At 37.6% G+C, this 19,591-nt stretch overlaps 2 protein-coding genes across 2 annotated transcripts; both read right to left on the bottom strand.

The window, feature by feature from the left end:
* Positions 1-7,092: 7,092 nt before the first annotated feature.
* Positions 7,093-8,031, bottom strand: LOC121026590 (olfactory receptor 52A1-like). Its single transcript, XM_040469397.1, has one exon. The coding sequence runs from the start codon at positions 8,029-8,031 to the stop codon at positions 7,093-7,095; it is 939 nt and encodes a 312-aa protein (XP_040325331.1).
* Positions 8,032-14,508: 6,477 nt separating this feature from the next.
* On the bottom strand, positions 14,509-15,456 carry LOC121026589 (olfactory receptor 52A5-like). The gene has a single exon (XM_040469396.1). The coding sequence runs from the start codon at positions 15,454-15,456 to the stop codon at positions 14,509-14,511; it is 948 nt and encodes a 315-aa protein (XP_040325330.1).
* Between the last annotated feature and the right edge of the window lie 4,135 nt (positions 15,457-19,591).

The following is a 19,591-nucleotide window of genomic DNA, read 5'->3' as shown; positions in this document are numbered from 1 at the left end:
ATGTGAAAAGGAGGGGCAATATGGTTCAAAACCTGGAAGAACTTGTCTAAAAGCAGATCTGCATCTAGTAAAAGCTCACAAATTGTGGTGTCCTTGGGGACTGGGAGCCAAAATGACTTCCTTTTAAAACTTATAACAGAAAACAGTGCCCCAAGACAACACAAACAATCAATGACACTTATTTACCAAATAGTGAGCCAGAGAAGGGGAATAAAAACATCTGAAGGTATTCAGGCTGATCAGTGTAGACATGCTGACAGGGGAAGAAATGCAATATATCTATGTAATATAGAAATTGTCCCAGTCATGTTCATATGTCCCAGTCATATGATACATGTGCATTTTTACATGATAACGTGCATTTTCAAAAATTTTAGTGCCAGTCACAATATCTGTATCAGCTTCCCAGCTGTGAACGATCATTCACGCCTGATATTTACCTAGCTGAAAAAAGGGTTTGAACCTCAAGAGAGATTTTAATCTTTGGTATCATGAAGAAGAAAGGAAAAGACTCCCGTTCTTTGTGTGATACAAGAAAAAGTCTAACAAGACGGCATTACACGCATCTGCCTGAGAGACCTGATGGCCTTACTTGGAGTCCCACTGTGTTGGTCCTGTGATATTGGGTCTGGGCCTATTCAGTAGAACGGTTCTTGTTGCATTGGAAAGACTCTGACTCCCCTCTTGTCATTAAACTGCCATAAAATTACATTCATCGTAGAAAAAAAAATCAGTGGTGTAGGATTGGCTGTGTTGTGTGCCGGGTGAGCTCAAGGTGGCTTAGGAGAGCATGTAGTGTTCGTCTCTTCCAGTTCTGCCCCCAGTGATATCACGTTGTCCAGTTGTAATCAGCCATCCCCAGAACAGTCACACCAGAAAAAAAAGGAGCAAAGTACATCAGAGTATCAATCACCCAGCAGGATAACAACACATGAGCTCAATTAAAATAAAATACTTTTGGAGAGAATATGAAATAGGCTGAGGTGAGATCGGTAGGTTCTGAAATTTGTACACTACTCTTTGTATAGAGAATAATATTATGAACATATGGAATGACTCACAAGATACTTTTGGGAAATGCAAAATATATTTGAACTTCACAGAACCGTAATGCTATTGAATGATAGAGACAAAATTACTCTTGGATACTGTTTAATTAAAACCCTTTATAGCTAAAGGGTGACAAGATGTTTGAGAAACCATGTGGCTCCTTATTTGGTGACAGATGTAGTCCCTTAGAATCCCTAAGAATTTTATTTAACAGAGAAAATTACCTCTGAGAAATATAATAGGGAATATAGAATGCAAGTTTTGAGAAATGGCTCTTTATTCTGCATGTGTTCTAGAGAAACCCAAAAAACAAAAGTGTAATTTTTAAATACAACAGTGTTACAAATGGAGTTGAATACCATTCACTGCAATGCGTGATAAAATTAATCAGTTGCAAAAGTATAAGTTTAAATGAATTATGAGAAATACAAAACAGAAGGGCCTGGCCATGCCTGTACTATATGTGAAACTGTCTGAATTAAAATGGGGGTGCTTACGACACAGAGAGGAGAAGGATCATGGAAAAGTTTATGTGGCCAGAGTATTGACTGCCGGTTTCAAAAGTAGACTTCAGTATATCCACACGGTGACATTTCATTCAGACATAAAAAGAAATGAAGTTCTAGGTAATTATATTGTAATAGTGGTATATAGAACAGATGGTTTTTATATTTGTGATGAACATAGCATGATGTCAAATCACTATGCTGTACCTGAAACTGTGATATTGTGTCAATAATAAAACAAAATAAAATAAAATAAAATCATAAATAAAATAAAACTTCTGTTCATGTTCTGACATAGATGAAATAGTAAAATAAAAGTTCTGTTCATGTTATGTCATAGATGAACCTCAAAAAACTTTATGCTAGGCGTGCCTTTGTGGCTTAGTTGGTTAAGTGTCCAACTCCTGATTCACTCAGGTCATGATCTCACAGTTCATGAGTTCGAGCTGTACATCAGGCTCCACTCTAACAGTGAGAGCCTGCTTGGGATTCTGTGTCTTCCTCTCTCTCTGCCCCTCCCCTGCTCATGCGCTCTCTCTCTCTCTCTCTCTCTCTCTCAAACAAATAATTAAAATTAAAAAAAAAAAAAACTCATGCTAAGTGCAAGAAGCCAGACATAAAAAGCCATGGATTGTATGATCTACTTCCTTGAAATGTTCAGACTAGTCAAATTCATAGAGAAAGAAAGTAGATGTACGGTTTCCATAAACCGGGGAAAAGATGAGTGGCAAATGCCTGTTAATAGAATGGGGTAACCTTATTGGGGTTATGAAAATGTTCTGGAATTAGAGAGTAGAGACAGAGTCACAACTTTTTAAATATACTAAAAAAACAGTGCCTTGTATACTTTATAAAAGGGTGAATTTCATGGCAACCCATGGGCACTTTTATACTAAGAAGAGGAAGGGGGGAAGGAGCCAATTGTTGCAAGTTATTCTTTCCAAGTTGGACATTTAGATAAGGACGTGCAAAACCCCAGAAGGTGCAGGCATATCAGCCCCTCTGTCAAGTCTAGTAGTCTTTAAACATTAGCAAATGCTCTTAGCCTGTGTAATTGATTAATCTTTCTTTGTACGTGTATATATCATGCATTCTTCCTTGAAAGAACAGAGCACTCTTGCATGTCACAAAGCAGAGACCAGACCCCCCTGCACAACCTCCAGGCACTCGGGAACCAGATCCCCCTTGCACAACCTCTGAGCACTGAGATAACTTCTGTAGCTGGCACCATAGAGTCTGCACATAATCAAGAAATGTTACAGACCATGGCACTCCCTTTATTGATTCAGTACCCTAAATCCCCCCCTAAAAGTGTCTGGGTCAGACAGAAACCTTGTATTTGGCTTTTGGACAAGAGTCTACCTTCTCCCCAGGGATCCAGCTTCCTGAATAAAGCTCATAAACCTTTCTAATCAACACTCCTCTCTTGAGTAGTGGCTTTTCCAGACAGGTAGCCAAACTTGGGTTTTTGCCACAAGGGTCAATGCATTATTGCTCCCTCACCTGAAAGCCAACATCAGGAGTGAGGAAAGTCAACTCCTGCACCCCATGGATCGAAACTCACCATCATTAAGACCTCTTTCTTCATCTGCAATCACTCCTCCTAGGAAAAATCCATGGCCTTTTGGAAGCTCTCTCATGAAGTCTTGAAGAATACAACCCTTGAAAATATTCATTTGATATTTATTTATCATATTTTAATCACACAAAGAAAATACTGGACCCAAATCAGAAAATGATTAAACGAAACAAGAAAGTACTTCAAAGTAAGGATATACAAGTGGAAAAAAGAAGCAGAGGACTGATGCAGTCTTATAAATGTTAATTATGAAGACAAGCATCTTCCATCAATCAGCCTGTCAAAGCTTAAAAATCTCAGTCATAACCAGTGTTTTCGAAAATTCAGACATGAAAGTGCTATTATTAGTCGTTGTAAATGATGCAATCTCTCTGTAGCATCATTTTGAAGTTCCTAGAAATCATTAAAATTACTCTTTAAATGTATATATATTTTTCTTTTTCAGTCAGCTTTATGTTCAGGAATGTATTCTGGCCACCTGCGTGGCTCAGTTGGTTAAGCATTTGATTCTTGATTTTGGCTCAGATCACAATCTCACAGTTCGTGAGACTGAGCCCCATGTTGAGCTCTGATCTGTCAGCATGGAACCTGCTTGGGATTCTCTCTCTCCCTTTCTCTTGGCCCCTCCCCTGCTCGCTCTCTCTCACTCTCTTTCTCAAAAATAAATACATATTTAAACAAAGAATGTATCCTATAATTGTCCTGGCCAAGTGTGTGGGAGGATAGAGAGTCCTGGTTACCTTATGTCCTTGCAATAACCCATTTGTTTTTCTCTTCCATTTTTAGGTGTCAGGTTGGAGCTGGTATTGAAAATTTGGAGGCCATAATAATGGCTAATCTGGACTCTAGGCCTGATTTTGTATTGAATACTGACACTTGAGGATGGTGCAACTAGGTTCCAGTTTCACATTCTATCTTCCTGTCGTTTTCATGTTCCCGTATTTTTAGGATAACTGTTAGGACTAGTCATTGTTAGATATATTTCGAACTTCTCCAGATAAGCTTGGAATTCTAGTGGACCACCACAAGCTGCCTGCTGCCTGTTTTTGTATAGTTCAGTAGCTAAGAACAGTTTTTACAGAATTCTTTCAGTCAGTGTGGTGATAGGGAAATGTAAGGTTCAGCAGAATATTATCCCCCAGAAAAAATGAATTCCACTCTTCTACTTAGTAGAACTTAGCAAAAGGAAAACTATAGAATCATGACTATTGCTAATATTAGATTTTGAATGTCATCAAAATTTTTGTGGAAATATATTTTCTATCTTGCTACCTAAATACCTACTTAATAGTCTTCAACTGTCTCTTTGTCCACAAAGCCTGAGCTATGTATTTGTCCCTTTCCATAAAGGTTGTTGAACCCTGGCTAAAGCACGAGGAAATTACTTCCGATGTTATTTCAGCTTTGTTCCTAAATAAATTATGTTACCTAAGAAGAACAATTCCTACTGGCAACCTGTTATAATCATAGGCAATAGATATTGATATTGAAAATATTTTCAAAACATTCCCCAAGATGGCCTTTAGATTTATAAGTAACCATCCTCAGCAGTCATTGATATGTGATGAGGCTGATTCCATGAAACAAGCCAGAGTTTTCCTCATTTATGTGACATGCAATCTAGTATATTTTATAGATGCATTGATTTTAATGTCATAAATCAAATTATGGGCATTTGCACACATGTGCATATTTTCCGTGACCATTCATTAAATGATCTATGAGCTGAAATTTTCAGGAATAGTCTGCTATCCTTAAGTGCTCAAGTCTTTAATCTCAGATAAAAACTCCATCTCTTCACTAATTTAGTAGCCTTTACTGATTAAAAAGTGTGTTGTCTTATATTCACTGAGAAGTATGCTGTCACAAGCACACAAAAAAACATGTGCCCTTTTTACAGAGAAAAATTTATAATAACACATAGCTTTCATAATAAAGTTCAACATGTTTGCAGAGTGTCTATGGCTATTCCTTTTTTGTTCTTTTCAAATATAACTGACACAAAATGTGACATTAGTTATGGGTGTACAACATGGTGATTTAGTACGTCTATACCTAATGCTATGCTCACAAGTGTATCTACCATCTGTCACCATATGAGCCTATTACTGTACCCCCGACTATACTCCCGATGCTGGACCTTTTATCTGCCTAACTTGTTCATTCCATAACTGGAAGCTGTATCTCCTGCTCGCCTTTCACCTATTTTGCCCTGTGGGGCCATTCTTGATATTCACATTGCCTTTGTCTCTCCAAATTGTATCTTACATTAAAACAAACAAACAAACCCTGTGCATTTACACGCCCATCGTTTGTACTATAAGTCTCATTTTCATCTACCTGATGTGGTGTGTCCCTACTTGGTCAATCATTCATGATTCCTTAAGAATCAGATTTCCTAACTAAATACCGAGAAGCACAATTTTCACTCTCCTGCTTACTACTTTCTGTTGGACTTCGGTATTTCATTCTCTCTGCTAATGGACAGTGTCCCTGAAAACCACCACAACTTCTCTCTCACTTGCCCTTCTCTTTCTTTCTCTCTGTTTCTCTTCCAGAAATATAAGGATATGTTAAGCAATGTGTCAAATTCCCAGTCTGTCTATATTGTCTAGTGTAATAATTACAATTTTCTGATTTTATTTTACTCTAAGATTTGTTTTTTACTTGTCTATGTATTTATTTTGAGAGTGAGAGAAAGGGAGAGAGAATCCAAGAAGGCTCTGCGCTGTCAGCATAGAACCTGATGCAGGGTTCAAAGTCATGAATTGTGAGATCATGACCTGAGCTGAAATGAAGGGTCAGAAGATTAACCGATTGAGCCACAAAAGAGCCCCTGTAGTTTGATTTTAAATTGCTGAATCAATAAATAAGCAACAGAGCTGTACTGATGTGGGGGTTCCTCAGTGGCTCAGTTGGTTGAGTCTGACCCTTGTCAGCTCAGGTTGCGATCTCATGGGTTCTTGGAAACGAACCCTACTTCAGTACTGTCAGTGTGGAACCAACTTAAGATACTCTCTCTCCCTCTCTCCACCTCGCTTTCTCTCTCTAAAAATAAATAAATAACATTTAATTAAATAAGAAAGAAAGAAATGTCTTGATGTGTAAAATGGAACACTTCACTTCTCATGATTTTTTTACCTGTAAATTCCTGAATGACTCTGGAGATGTACTGAAATTTTTGTATTATTATCTCATTGCATCCATAAGTGTTTGGGTTTTATTATTTATATGTTTGTTTGTTTGTTTGTTTTGACACAGCATGGTTTCAACACAGTTTCTCAAAAAAACATTTTTTAGTTGACGAAGAAGTTTCAAGACAGATCAACAACTTGTTTTCACTGAGTACCTGGACACTATAGACATTGGTTTTGGATGCATTTAAATTCAGTGACTGATGCATATATGTGAATCTCTGGAAAATAATTCTTAGAGGAGGAGGCTCAACCAGGGACTAAAAAATAAAACAGAAGGGTGCCTGAGGGGCTCAGTCAGTTGAGCGCCCTACTCTTGGTTTCTGCTCAGGTAACAATCCAATGGTTTGTGGATTTGAGCCCCACATTGGGCTCTTCACTGACAGCAAAGAGCCTACTTGGGACTCTCTCTCTCCCTCTGTCTCTGTGACCCTCTTCCACTCTCTCTCTTTCTCTCAAAAGGAATAAGTAAGCTTTATGAATGAATGAATGAATGAATGAAATGATGAAAACAATGTATGTTCACTAATTTGTTCTTATGTTCCTTGTTCTCATGACCCAGTAGCATCCAAAAGCACACTGACTGATATTTGTCATGGGGTCTGATGAGGTGAAAACCATAAAATGCCGACAAATTTAACAAAATAAATATGTGAAACTGAAGCATTGCAGATAATGTGGCCTTTTAACTATTATATTTAATTTTGAGAGATTGTTACTATTGCATAATGGGGAAGGCTGAAGATGTTAATCACAGTGCATTTTATGAATACAACATCTTTACCACATGAATGCGGATCTGCTTAGTCTTGGCACCATAGACAAGTGGATTGAGAAAAGGGGGGACCAGCAAGTAGAGGCTAGAAAAGAGGATGTGGATATAAGGGGGAACATGAGCACCAAACCTATGTGTGAAGAAGGAGAAGAAGGCAAGGAGGTAGAACTGGAGGAAGACACACATGTGAGCGATGCACGTATTGAATGCTTTCAACCGAGCCTCCTTCTGGGGCAAACGAAAAACTGTGAAAAAGATCTGTGCATAAGACAAAGTGATGAATGTGAGGTCGAACCCTGCAACTATAAATGCCACAAACAAACCATAGATTTTGTTGGCCCGCACATTTTCTGCAGCCAGTTTCACAATGGCCATATGCTCACAGTAGCAGTGGGAGATGATGGTTGTATGGTAAAACTGAAACCGGCATTTTATCAGTACTAAAGATGGGGCTACGAGAAGGGCAGCCCTGAGTGTTACCAAAGCCCCTATTTGGATGACTAGGCGGTGGGTGAAGATGGCAGCATATCTTAGTGGATAACAGATGGCCACATAACGGTCCACAGCCATGGCCAACAGGATGCCTGACTCTATGCCTTGAAATGTGTGGATGAGCCCCATTTGAAGCAAGCAAGAATCAAAATAAATCTCTGGCACATGAAACCAGAAGATTCCAAGCATCTTGGGCACAATGCTCGTGCCAAGTACAATATCTGTGACTCCCAGCATGCCTAGAAAAATGTACATGGGCTCATGGAGGCTGCGCTCTGACCTGATGATGATCAGAAGCAAGAAATTTCCAATGATAGCAATGAGATACATGACACAGAATGGAATCCCAATCCAGCACTGCACAGTCTCTAGGCCTGGGATCCCTATCAGTGTCAACACAGAAGGCATGAAGACTGTGATGTTGGAAACAGACATAATGTCCTCTGGCCTCCAGATGAAAATGAAAGAAGGTTCTCAGTCAGTGGCACTCTTCTTTTCTACTCCTGTTTTTATCCTGTCATCATAGCAAGTATCTCTGATTTTGGAAGAAAACCTTAAGATCATATCATCCATCTCATTTACATTATTGAAGGGGAAAGATAGATCCATAGATACACATTGCTGTGTTCAGGAAGGACATCCACGAGTAGTGTAGCACAATAAGAAGTTATGTAGAAGGCAAGCCAACTGCATTAGATCCCTCAGATCATCTGCATAAGGGAATCGCCTGCTGATCTGTTTGTTATTTCCTTCTGGGCCTATGGACAAAAGAATTATACCTGTTTAATTTGCGTATAAAGGGCATTTAAATCAGAGTTTGATGAATCTCTCCTTATCCCATGTCCCTGCTACTCAACAGTACTATTATTTTCTGTTGTCTCTAGGTCTGTAATTGTCAGTGTGAACCAGAAAATCTCTGCCCCGTACTTTCATATTAAAGCTCCCTATTAAAGAACAGAGAGGAACAGCTGAAATCCTAGCGTGAAATATATATAGATATCTATATCTGTCTATAGTTTCTGTGTCTATGTAAGAGTCCATGTCCTTTCAAAAGAATGTGAAGGAAAAGCTTTGGAAAAGATGATCTAATTCAATATACTTTGGTGAATTCTGAGTCAAAGTTCCATGCAAGTTTTACATTTCTAATAAGACTGCATTATGTTTTGTCTATATTATTAACAACTGAAATCCTGGAAATTAGTTGTGTGCTTAAAATAACTGCCATTCTCTAATACACATCACTGAATACCTAGAAGTGAGGAATCCGTAGGAGGCAAGAGGACTCATTCTTGCTGACTACAGAAGATAGGAAAATGGGTAAATGGGTAACTTGGAAGAATAGATACCAGTTTCCTGGGTCTAATAGTTCAGAACTTCCATTAGCATGAGATTTGACCCATAGCTTCATTCATTCTTAATGTATGTCATGTAATGTATGTAATGTAATATAGACCATATGAATGACTGTATCACTTTGGGAGCTCAGACATAGGAAATATATAGACAATAAAGCGGTGAAAGATAGGTTCCTTAAAAGTGGTCAAATAAAGAAGTAGAAATGCAAGACAAAGAGCAAACCTTGGAATACCACAAATGAGTCAAGACAAGGCTGTAGATTAATTGAGGAACACTTAGTCACCTCTCAATTTACTAATGACTGTCTGAAACCATGGGGTCTTTGTCCTTACATAAAGTAATTCTTGGATCAAAACCATTGTTTTTTTTAAAAAAATTCAATATCTTGAATCAAGACATTCTCAAGATAAAACAAACAAATTGTTATATTGTAAAAAAAAAAATAGGATTCAGTTATTTCATTCTTTCCTAGACACCTCCACCTTTGGTGCCTTATGTCAGCAAGCTCAAGGTCTCTAATCACATACTTATTGTCACCAACTATGCCAGTAATGCAGGAAGAGTTGTGATTTACATGGCTAACCCTAAAATGATGTAACCCAGTCAACAGGGGCCATTCTATGAAGAAAGTCTGTGTCGGCTGATATATATTTAGAATAGACTAATCAACTAAGTCCTTGATTTCCAAAGCTTTGCTCCCCAATGCTTAATTCTACAGATTCCTAGATCATGGATACTTTCATTAACTTTTTCGTCCTAGACTTACTCAGAATCAGAATAGAAATCATTTAGTAACAATCACATTGTCTGACATATTCAAGAGTAGGGAGCTGACATGGGAGCATTACCTGACAGGTACAGATGGTGGGAAGGCAGGTGGGAGAGGACTTAAGTTAGTACAGGGCAGCAGGGATGAAGTGGCTATCATTGGAAAAGCTGGAAGTGAAACATTGTGGGGTGAACTTGGGGATAATGAGACTTCCTCACCCTTTGTTGTTGGGAGCCAGTTCTGCTCTTACCAGACACCTGAAGACCATGGCCAGTCTTCATAGCACCATCACTCATTGTTTACCTCCTCTCTCTTCCTCCTCCTAAGATTCTGGTCTCATTTACTTGCATCTTGTGATGGACAATGCCTCTTTCTTCCATCTTCACCCTCTGTAACAGCTCTCTTCAACGTTATGAACTCTGATCTATTTGCTGCTGGGGCCATCTGCCAATCTGTAGAGATCTGTGGGATAGTCTTTCCTGCTTTCTTCCGTCCCTGCAAAACAGGCATGCTCCCTATTCTGTAAATTTGTTTGAGATCATGTCGGTGTGTTCATCTCCAACAAAATTTGCAGCAAGGTCTGTGTTATTCTGAGACACAGCATAAATTTATTGAGGACAAATGTAGGAGGAAGCAGCTGGCCGCCAATTGTAATGTTCCCCAGTGAATGTTAGGGAGCAGGAGGTCTGAACATGAACTGATAGATTTCCTAGCCACAAGCCCAAGCCACCAGGGACCCAGCAGCTCATAATAAAGCCCTCCTGGGTCTATCCACACCTAATGTCTCTGAAATCATTTCTACATTGGCAGAACCTCCTTGTTCTCTTCTGTTTTCTCCTCAAAGGAAATGCAGAAAAATTAATATATATACATTATATCTTATGAGTTCAGTTTCTTTCCCTCTGTCCTCATTATGAGAATAAGTAAAGAACACTTAAAGGTAGACATGATTCTATGCCATGAGTTAAATAAATATCCTTGTGACTCTTCTTTCACTGAGTCTCAAAAGAGAAAATGGTTTATATAATTGCCTGAGGCCCTTTAAATTTCATGTTAAATGGATTTTATTTTTCAGTTATGAGACCACTTATGATATGATTGACTAAAAATGAGTTTCCAGGAGTGCCTGGGTGGCTCAGTCAGTTAAGTGTCTGACTTTGGCTCAGGTCACTATCTCAGTTTGTGGGTTCAAGCCCCATACTTGGTTTGTGCTGACAGTGTGGAGCCTGCTTCAGATTTTCTGTCTCCCTGTTTCTTTGCCCCTACCCCACTCATGTGCGCACGCACACACACTCTCTCAAAAATAAACATTAAAAAATAAATAAAATCTTTTTAAAAACGAGTTTTGAGTAGGACTGTCTAGTTTTGAAACCAGATTCTACCATGATTTAACTCTGCACTGGAGGCAGTCTAGTAGACTTCTCTATGTTTCTGTTTCCATATCTCTACCTTCATACATTTGTTCTATGGATTAGGACATCTTAGTCCGTATAAATTACTTAATATGGTACACTATATACAGCTGTTGTGAAATAAATGCATGGCTTTAATTATGGATGCTTTTGAAGTTAGAATTAGGATACAAGCCTATTACTACCAGGCATTATAAATTTTTTCTGGGTTAATAAAATATTTCTTTAAGTTATTTGAGTTTGGAACACCTCTTCCTATATTTGTTCTTCCAGTTGGAGAATATATAAATAATGCTATGGTAAAAAATTAATGCTTATATATTATGTAAGTTTTGGTTAAAAATTTAATGTGTATTTATTCTCTCATACCTTCATTCAATATACATTTATCATTAAATGTGTTATCCAGGTCATTAGCACAGGTAAATCAGATCTATATGGAAGAAGCAGTTGCATAAAGAAAAAATGGAAGGGGAAGCTAATGTGATATATGCTGTGAAAAGTTTAGAAGGGTTATAGGAAAAAAAAAGAGAAATGGCCAATGTTCCTTAAAGAAACTCCTAACTAAATTCTAAAATCTGAATAGCAGTCAGGCTAGCAAAATTGTATATGTTTGCATACAGAATAGAAGAAAGAGATGCATTGAGCAGTTTATTTTCTGGAAAAAATGCAAGCAATTCAGAGCATCTTGAAAAAAATATTACATAATATATGGAGATATATCTGTTTTCAAATTTAGAAAGCTAATTGTCATAATTTTCAGAAGTGAGATGTATAAATAAATACCAATAAGTGAATGATGAAAAATATCATTCATTTCTCATGAGATTTCATGAAAGATTAAATTGGGAATAAGTACTGATATAAAAGAGAGATCGTATTTCAGAATTATTTAGTAGATAATCACTAGGATTGGTGATGGAGTAGGCATACAGTGGAGCCCAACATCAGAAGCAATGATTATATTTCTGGAATGGACAAGTAAGTGAGTGTTGCATCCTTTACTGAATTAAGAATACTTTCAAGAAAAGAGCTTTCTAAAAAGCTTTATATTGATATAATTCAAAGTGTACAGAATTGTGCAAGAATAGTCCAGATTCAGAAATTGTCTCTATTTTCCACATTTTGCTTTATTATTTGGTAGCTAGATAGGTGATAGATGATAGATAGATAGATAGATAGATAGATAATAGATAGATGAATAGATAGATACATAGATAGATAATCTTTTTCTGCACTATTTATGAGTACTTTGAAGACATGGTTGCTCCTAAGTAATTCTGTTTCTTGACCAAGAACATAGATATTCTATTGCATTAACTATACTATAACCAAGATCAGAGCACCTAATATTGCAATAAAACTATCACCAAATGTACTTGCCATATTCACATGTAGACAATAATCCAAAAATGACTTCTCCTAGGTATATTTTTTATTCCCCAGAATCCAATCCAGAATCTCACACTGCATTTCATATTGATGTCTCTTCAGAATCCTTTGATGTACAACAGGTCATTAGCAGATCTTTTCCTTCTTTCTGATTGTTTTATTTCATATCTGAGCACTTACTTAGCTAACATTTTAAAAATCATTTATTGAATTCTAACATACGTACAAAAATCATATGTTGTCCAGCTTAAATAACTGTCACAAGGTAGATGTAAATCAGTAAGCGCCCCATTGAGGAGTACCACATTACTTGCATCCTAGAATGAACCACCTTTCCCCTGTGCTCCTTAACACTCTCCATCGCAGTCGTCACTTCTTCAAGGGAAATGACTATCCTAACTTCTTTTCTTACTGTGGCTTAAAAACAAAAATAAAATGTCAACCCGTGTTTGTAGCTTATCTAATTTGTTGGCCTCTCATTTTTGATCAGGGTCTCTTATGATTTTTTGTATTTATGTGATCTCAGTTGTAATGTCTCCTCTTTTACTTATGATTTACTTCTATCAGTCTTCTATCGCTCTTCAGGATTAAAGGTTTGTCAACTTTTCTAGTATCTTCAGAATAAACAGCTTCTTATTTTTGTATTTTTTCCTGTTGTTTTTCTATTCTCCACTATGTTTATTTTTGCTGTAATCTTATTTCACTTCTGCTAATTTTGGTTCACTTTGTTCTTCTCCTGCTAGCTGGGTGTAAATTTAGATCATTTATTTGAGGTCTTTTATCTTTTCAATGCAGACATTTATTCCTATAAACTTCTGTCTTAGTGCTACTTTTATTGTGTCCCCTAGGCTTTAGTTTGTTGTGTTTTAATTTCATTTGTCTCAAGAGATTTTCTACTTACCATCTGGTTTCTTCTTTAAGCCATTACCCATCAGTTAGTTGTTCAAGACTGTGTTATTTAATTTATACATATTTATGAATATTCTGGTTGGCCTTCTGCTATTGATCTCTACTTTCATTATATGGTAATCAGAAAAGATACACTCATTATTATTGAATCTTCTTTAATATTTAAGACTTTCTCTGTGATCATACATGTAATCTATCCTGGAAAATGTTTCTTGTGTGCTAAGGGAAAATGTGTATTGATGCCACTGGGGGAAATAGTCTGTATGTGCATGTTAGGTCTATTTTGTCAATAGTGTTCAAGTCCTCAGTCGCTAATTGATCTTCTGTATGGATGCTCTCATACTACTTTCATGTTGCTGTCTTTTTTCCCCTTAAGCTGTATTAACATTTGCTTCACCTACTTGGGTGCTCTGGTATTGAAAAAGAGACATAGCCAGGAGCACATAGCTACGTGCTGGTTTGACTATTGAAGAATATTGACGTGTGACATGGTCCTTGGATGTTACCAGGAATCAAGATTTGTCTTTCTCACGTTTTATTTCTATGTAAGTCTAAGTGTTGCCAGACAGGAATTTCTAGGCTTAAACAGAACAAAAACAAAAGAAAAATGAAAACAATTTGAAATCTCAGCCCAAGAGAACTTTGTTCTATATGTGAGTGGCAAACCAAAGTTCCCAGGTATTTCATGAGTTTTTAAATGCCTCCTGCAGTTGTGAGCATCTGAGATTTAGACATTTTTTTAAAGTTTTACTTATTTATTTATTTATTTATTTATTTATTTATTTATTTATTTATTTTGAGAGAGAGAGAGAGAGCACATGCACAAGCTGGGTAGCGGTAGAGAGACAATCCCCAATGGGCTCTGCACTGAAAGCACAGAACTAATGCCCGCTTGAACTCACAAACCTTAAGATCATGGCCTGAGCCAAAATCAAGAGTTGAACACTCAACCAACTGAGCCATGCAGACGCTCCAAAGTTTGAATACAGACCTCTGTAGAAGATTTGACTTTTACCACATTCATGTTGTTACTTTGAATCAACCTAAAATATCTGTAACAGGAGCCACTAATGATTAAGGTTTTTTAGGAAGAAACATTTTCAGGACATGGTCACGAATTTGTTTGGTTTTCACACCATAGACAATGGGGTTGAGAAAAGGTGGGACTAACAGGTAAAGGTTTGATAGGAGGATATGAACATATGGTGGTATGTGAGAACCAAACCGATGTGTGAAGAAAGAGAAGAAAGCAAGGAGGTAGAACTGGAGGAAGACACAGATGTGGGCAATGCAGGTATTAAAGGCCTTGAATCGTGCCTCCTTTTGGGGCAATTGAAACACAGTGAGAAAGATTTGAACATAAGACAAGGTGATGAAGATTATGTCAAAACCTAAGATACTGAAGGCAACAAACAGACCATATATCTTGTTGATCCGGACGTCTTCAATAGCTAGCTTCACAACGGCCATGTGCTCACAGTAAGAGTGAGAGATGACCATAGTTCGGTAGAGTTTCAGACGACATTTGATGAGCATAATGGATGGTACTGTAAGAATGGCAGCCCGGAGTGTCACCCCAATTCCAATGCGAGTCAAGAGTTGCTGGGAGAAGATGGTGGTGTGTCTCAAGGGGTCACAGATGGCCACATAGCGATCTAGGGCCATTGCCAGTAGGATGCCTGATTCGATTGCCTGGAACGAATGGATAAGCCACATTTGTAGCAGGCAGGCTGCAAAGGAAATCTCTGGCAAATGAAACCAGAAGATGCCTAACATTTTGGGAAGAATACAGGTGCTAAGTGCAATGTCTGTGGCCCCCAGCATGGCCAAAAATATGTACATGGGCTTATGGAGGCTGCGTTCATATCTGATGATACCCAAGATTAGGGAATTCCCAATCACAGCGATGACATACATGACACAGAATGGGATCCCAATCCAACACTGCACTGACTGTAGTCCAGGAATCCCAATGAGTGTTAGTACAGAGGGCATAAAGACTGAGCCATTGAGGAGGAGCATGATGATTTGGTCAGCAGAATCAAGTAGTGGTTTTGCTGTTTCATCTTCTATACCCTGTCAAGACGACATGAATTAAAAATGAGAAGCAATTACGTTTGTTTTAGCAAAGTATATTTAGTTAGATAAAACATACAGGATCTTTTCTTTCCTTTAGTATTGAAATACTGTTACATCAAACATTTTCTAAGCTTACTTGCATACCATGTTGATTTGATACATTCACATATTGCAATATGAGTGCCATTGTAGTGTTAGCTAATACTCTAAAATGCCACATAATTATGTTTTCTTTTCTGTGATGGGAATAATTGAAGATCTGGTCTTTTAACAAGTTTGATGTTTTCATATAATATTTTTGTTTATACTTATTATACTGTATATTAGATTGCTAGGAAGACTTATTTATCTACTAAAAAACTATGTCCTCTATTTCCTCAGCCTCAGCCCCTAGTACCCACAATTATATCTGTTTTTATCAAGTTTATCTGTTTTTATGAGTTTGGCCTTTTGTCCTTGTTGCAGGGGAGTTGACACACAATATTACTTTAGTTTCAGAAATGCAACATAGTAATTCAACAAGTCTGTACACTATGCTGTGCTCACTACTAGTATAGCTATGGCATGTCACTGTACATGTTATTACAAACCATTGACTATATTCCCCATGCTGTACCTTTTATCCACATAGCTTATTCATCCCATCATTGCAAGCCTCTGTCTCCCACTCCTCTTCACCAATTCGGCCACCCTGCAATCCCTGCCCCTCTGGCAACCATCAGTTTATTCTGTATTTTTGGATCTGTTTCTATTTTTATTTGTACATTTGTTTTGTTTTGTTTTGTTTTAGATTCCATATATGTTAAACCATATGGAGTTGGCTTTTTTTTTTTAAGATTCCACTTACATATAAGTGATAACATGCAGTATTTTTCTTTTTCTCTTTAACTAACCTGACCACAATGTACTCAAAGGCCATTATTACTGTTGCAAATGAAAGAATTTCCTTCTTTCTCATGGCTAAATAAACAATCAGAAACATGTAAATCAAAGCCACAGTGAGCTATCACTTCGCTCCTGTTAGAAGACTTGAAATCAAGAAGTCAAGAGATAATAAGGATTGGGGGATTTGGTGGAAAGGGTAACACTGCCCATTGATGGGGGGAATGTACACACTATGGAAAGAAATATGAAGGTTCAACAAAAAGTTTGAAAAAATGATCTACATATAATCCAGCAATTCGACTTCTGGGCATATATTCAAAGGAGAGGAAAACAGAATATTGAAGAGATATCTGTAATCCCATGTTTACTGCAGCTTTATTCATAACAGCCAAAATAGGGAAACAACCTTAGTCCTCATTTACGTATGAATGGATAAAGATGTGGCATATAAGTGCAATGGACTATTACCCCTATCTTATCGTTTCTTTTCAACGACTCCTTTCAAATTTCCTCTTTTCACAAAGCCATTGTAAGAACAACCATCAAGTTCTATGTTTCTACATGCCTTAATCATTTATAGTGAGAAAAATTAAATGAATCAGATGGCTGCTCTCTGGTTTCTCCGTATTTTATTTTATTTTATTTTTTAAGTTTATGTATTTATTTTGAGAGAAACCGAGACAGTGAGAGTGGGGGAGGGGCAGAAAAAGAGGGAGACAGAGAATTCCAAGCAGGCTTCCTGTTGCCGACACAGAGCCCTACATGGGGCTTGAACTCATGAAACCGTGAGATCATAACCTGAGCTGAAACCAAGAGTCAGACGTTGGACTGACTGAGTCACCCAGGCATCCCTATTCCTAAGTACTGAGAATAACGTAGACCATCTATATACTTAGACAATTTCTAATCAGGTAGGATTGCCTCGAACACACTTCAGGTCAATTACAGGAGTATTTATTGCCTCATTTTCTCCAAATTTATTCAACTCCAAGAGAGGCTTTCCTTTTAGGTATCCTTTGTTCACAAATTCTTCCTTTCAACAAACATACAGTATGCCAAACTTAGATCTTTCTCATCTTCACAAATAACATTATGACCCACAAATCAGAAGTTTTGTATTCTAATAATTTTCTTCAGTAAATACTCAATGCTTGAGTATTTACTATGTTCCAAGGATTTCTTGAAACAATTGGAGAATAAGTAAAATACATCTATTCAATTTTTTGAAGCATCTAAATTATGCTAAGTCTTGAAATTCAAAGTTGCTATTCACCATTTGTTAAATAAGTACTACAGCATTCATCCTCATAAAATCTTTAGACATTTTAGGATATTTTATCTTCCTTAAATTTTATACCCACATTATTAACCTATATTATATTAATGAAAAACTAAGACTTATTGTTACAGGTAAATCTGCTTGGATCCAAATTCCATGACATACAGACCTAGGAAGAACAAAAAATAATTTGTGTCTTCTGAGATTTTATAATTAAACGTCAGTAAGGATTTGGGATATACAACAGTGTGAAACTACATGAGGCTGGGTGGTACAAATATATAAAACAAATTTTAATCAGTAGTGTCTGTTTAGAATCTTATGGAAAAAACTCTAATATTCCTTTTTCATTTTTACCAAAAAAGTATTATACACACATTACATACACGTTACCATCTGGTGCACATCTGATACAAAACCACATATCCATGCCATGTCATCCGTATACTGGGTAACGCTCTCTGTGACTTGACTCAAAAGTGTGTGCTACTGCCTTTATCTGGAATTTTCATTGGGGAGATTTAAATGGCCACGTGAGTCAGAGTTGCCCTAGAGAATCTGTAAAAGATGCTGTGCAAACTGAAGCTCATCAGAAATATATATTGTGAATAACCAGAGGAAAGAGTAAAAAAGAGAGGAAAGAGAAATGTAAACAAAGTCGTGGGTAAATAAAATAGGAGATCATGCCTAAGGTCTCAAACACCACACATCTTATAAAGAAAGTAGTTACCTTCCTTCCTGATAGTTTTACATTTCCAACTTCATGAGGCCAACTGGATATTCTTCTAGACCAGGATTTTTCCTTCTCAGCACAACTGGCACTGTGGTGAGATAAATTTTGGGTTCTGCAGTAATTCTCTATATTGCAGGAGGGAGGTTCAGCAGCATCCCTGACTCCTGACCATTAGATTCCAGTTGTTCTCTCTTGTCATGACAATCAAAACCATCTCCTGCATTGCCAAATACCATCTGCATGTGTGGGGTGGGACACATCACACATGGTTGCTAACCATTGTTCTAGAATTTTACCCTGGAAAAAACAGAGTCTTCAACTAAATAAGAATTAATGTTTTATAGCTTTAATAAAAACCGGGCAGAATAAGTCTGGCTATCAAGGGAAATCATTCTTCTGTAGGTATTAGCCAGATAGAGGAGATGGAAGAGGATTCCAAGAGGAAATACTTCAGACAAAATCAAAGCAGCATGAAACGTACAGTGGGGTTGCAGTTCAATAAGCAATTTTCACATATGAATGATTTCATAAGCAGAGATGGTGGTTGTTGAGGCTAAGGAAAGGGGAAGAATAACAAATGTAAAGTTACAGGTTTAAACGAAATAATTTAAGCCTTAGGCAGAATAACAGGTCTTTTGCCTTTAAAACTCTGCTCTGCCGGCAGATGGATGAATGTCTTAAAAGGATGAGAGCTGGCATAGGGAGACGAAGTTAGAAGGACACGTGTGATAGTCCGGATGGGACATGATGAAGTGGCCTGGCCACATCGGAGGAGTCACAAGGGAACAGTATCTGTGCTGCTCGCTGACTTGATGGAGGCGAATGGTGGGAGGACAGGCTAAGATGTCCTTGGGTTGAGAGTAACAGCACGGGGTGACAAGGACAAGCTGGAAACAGCTGTGTGTGCACACATATGTGCAAGTTTAGAAGATGGGGGAGACATATCATAAGTCCTTGAAATTCATGGGCCAGGAAAACAATCACGGGTCTCATTTACAGCATGAATCGTCAACCATTGATGTTACTGACAACTCCAATTCTGACTCGGGCTGACTCGCGGAACCTAAAAGAATCAAAGGATTTAGGTCTAAACCACACACCCTACAGTCTCAGGAAAGCTTTCCCCCTGCAAAGTCACTGACATCCACCCTTTGTTCTCTGCCTCAAACCCCCAGGGATAG

The sequence above is a fragment of the Herpailurus yagouaroundi genome, unplaced genomic scaffold (genome assembly GCF_014898765.1).
Source record: "Herpailurus yagouaroundi ecotype Mexico unplaced genomic scaffold, PumYag 145016, whole genome shotgun sequence".
Classification (NCBI taxonomy): domain Eukaryota; kingdom Metazoa; phylum Chordata; class Mammalia; order Carnivora; family Felidae; genus Herpailurus; species Herpailurus yagouaroundi.
Note: the sequence above shows the minus strand (reverse complement) of the source record. Positions and strands in the feature narration are given on the sequence as shown.

Coding starts and splice junctions, on each gene's coding strand:
- LOC121026590 (XM_040469397.1), bottom strand. CDS start 8,031: ATGTCTGTTTCCAACATCACAGTCTTCATGCCTTCTGTGTTGACACTG.
- LOC121026589 (XM_040469396.1), bottom strand. CDS start 15,456: ATGCTCCTCCTCAATGGCTCAGTCTTTATGCCCTCTGTACTAACACTC.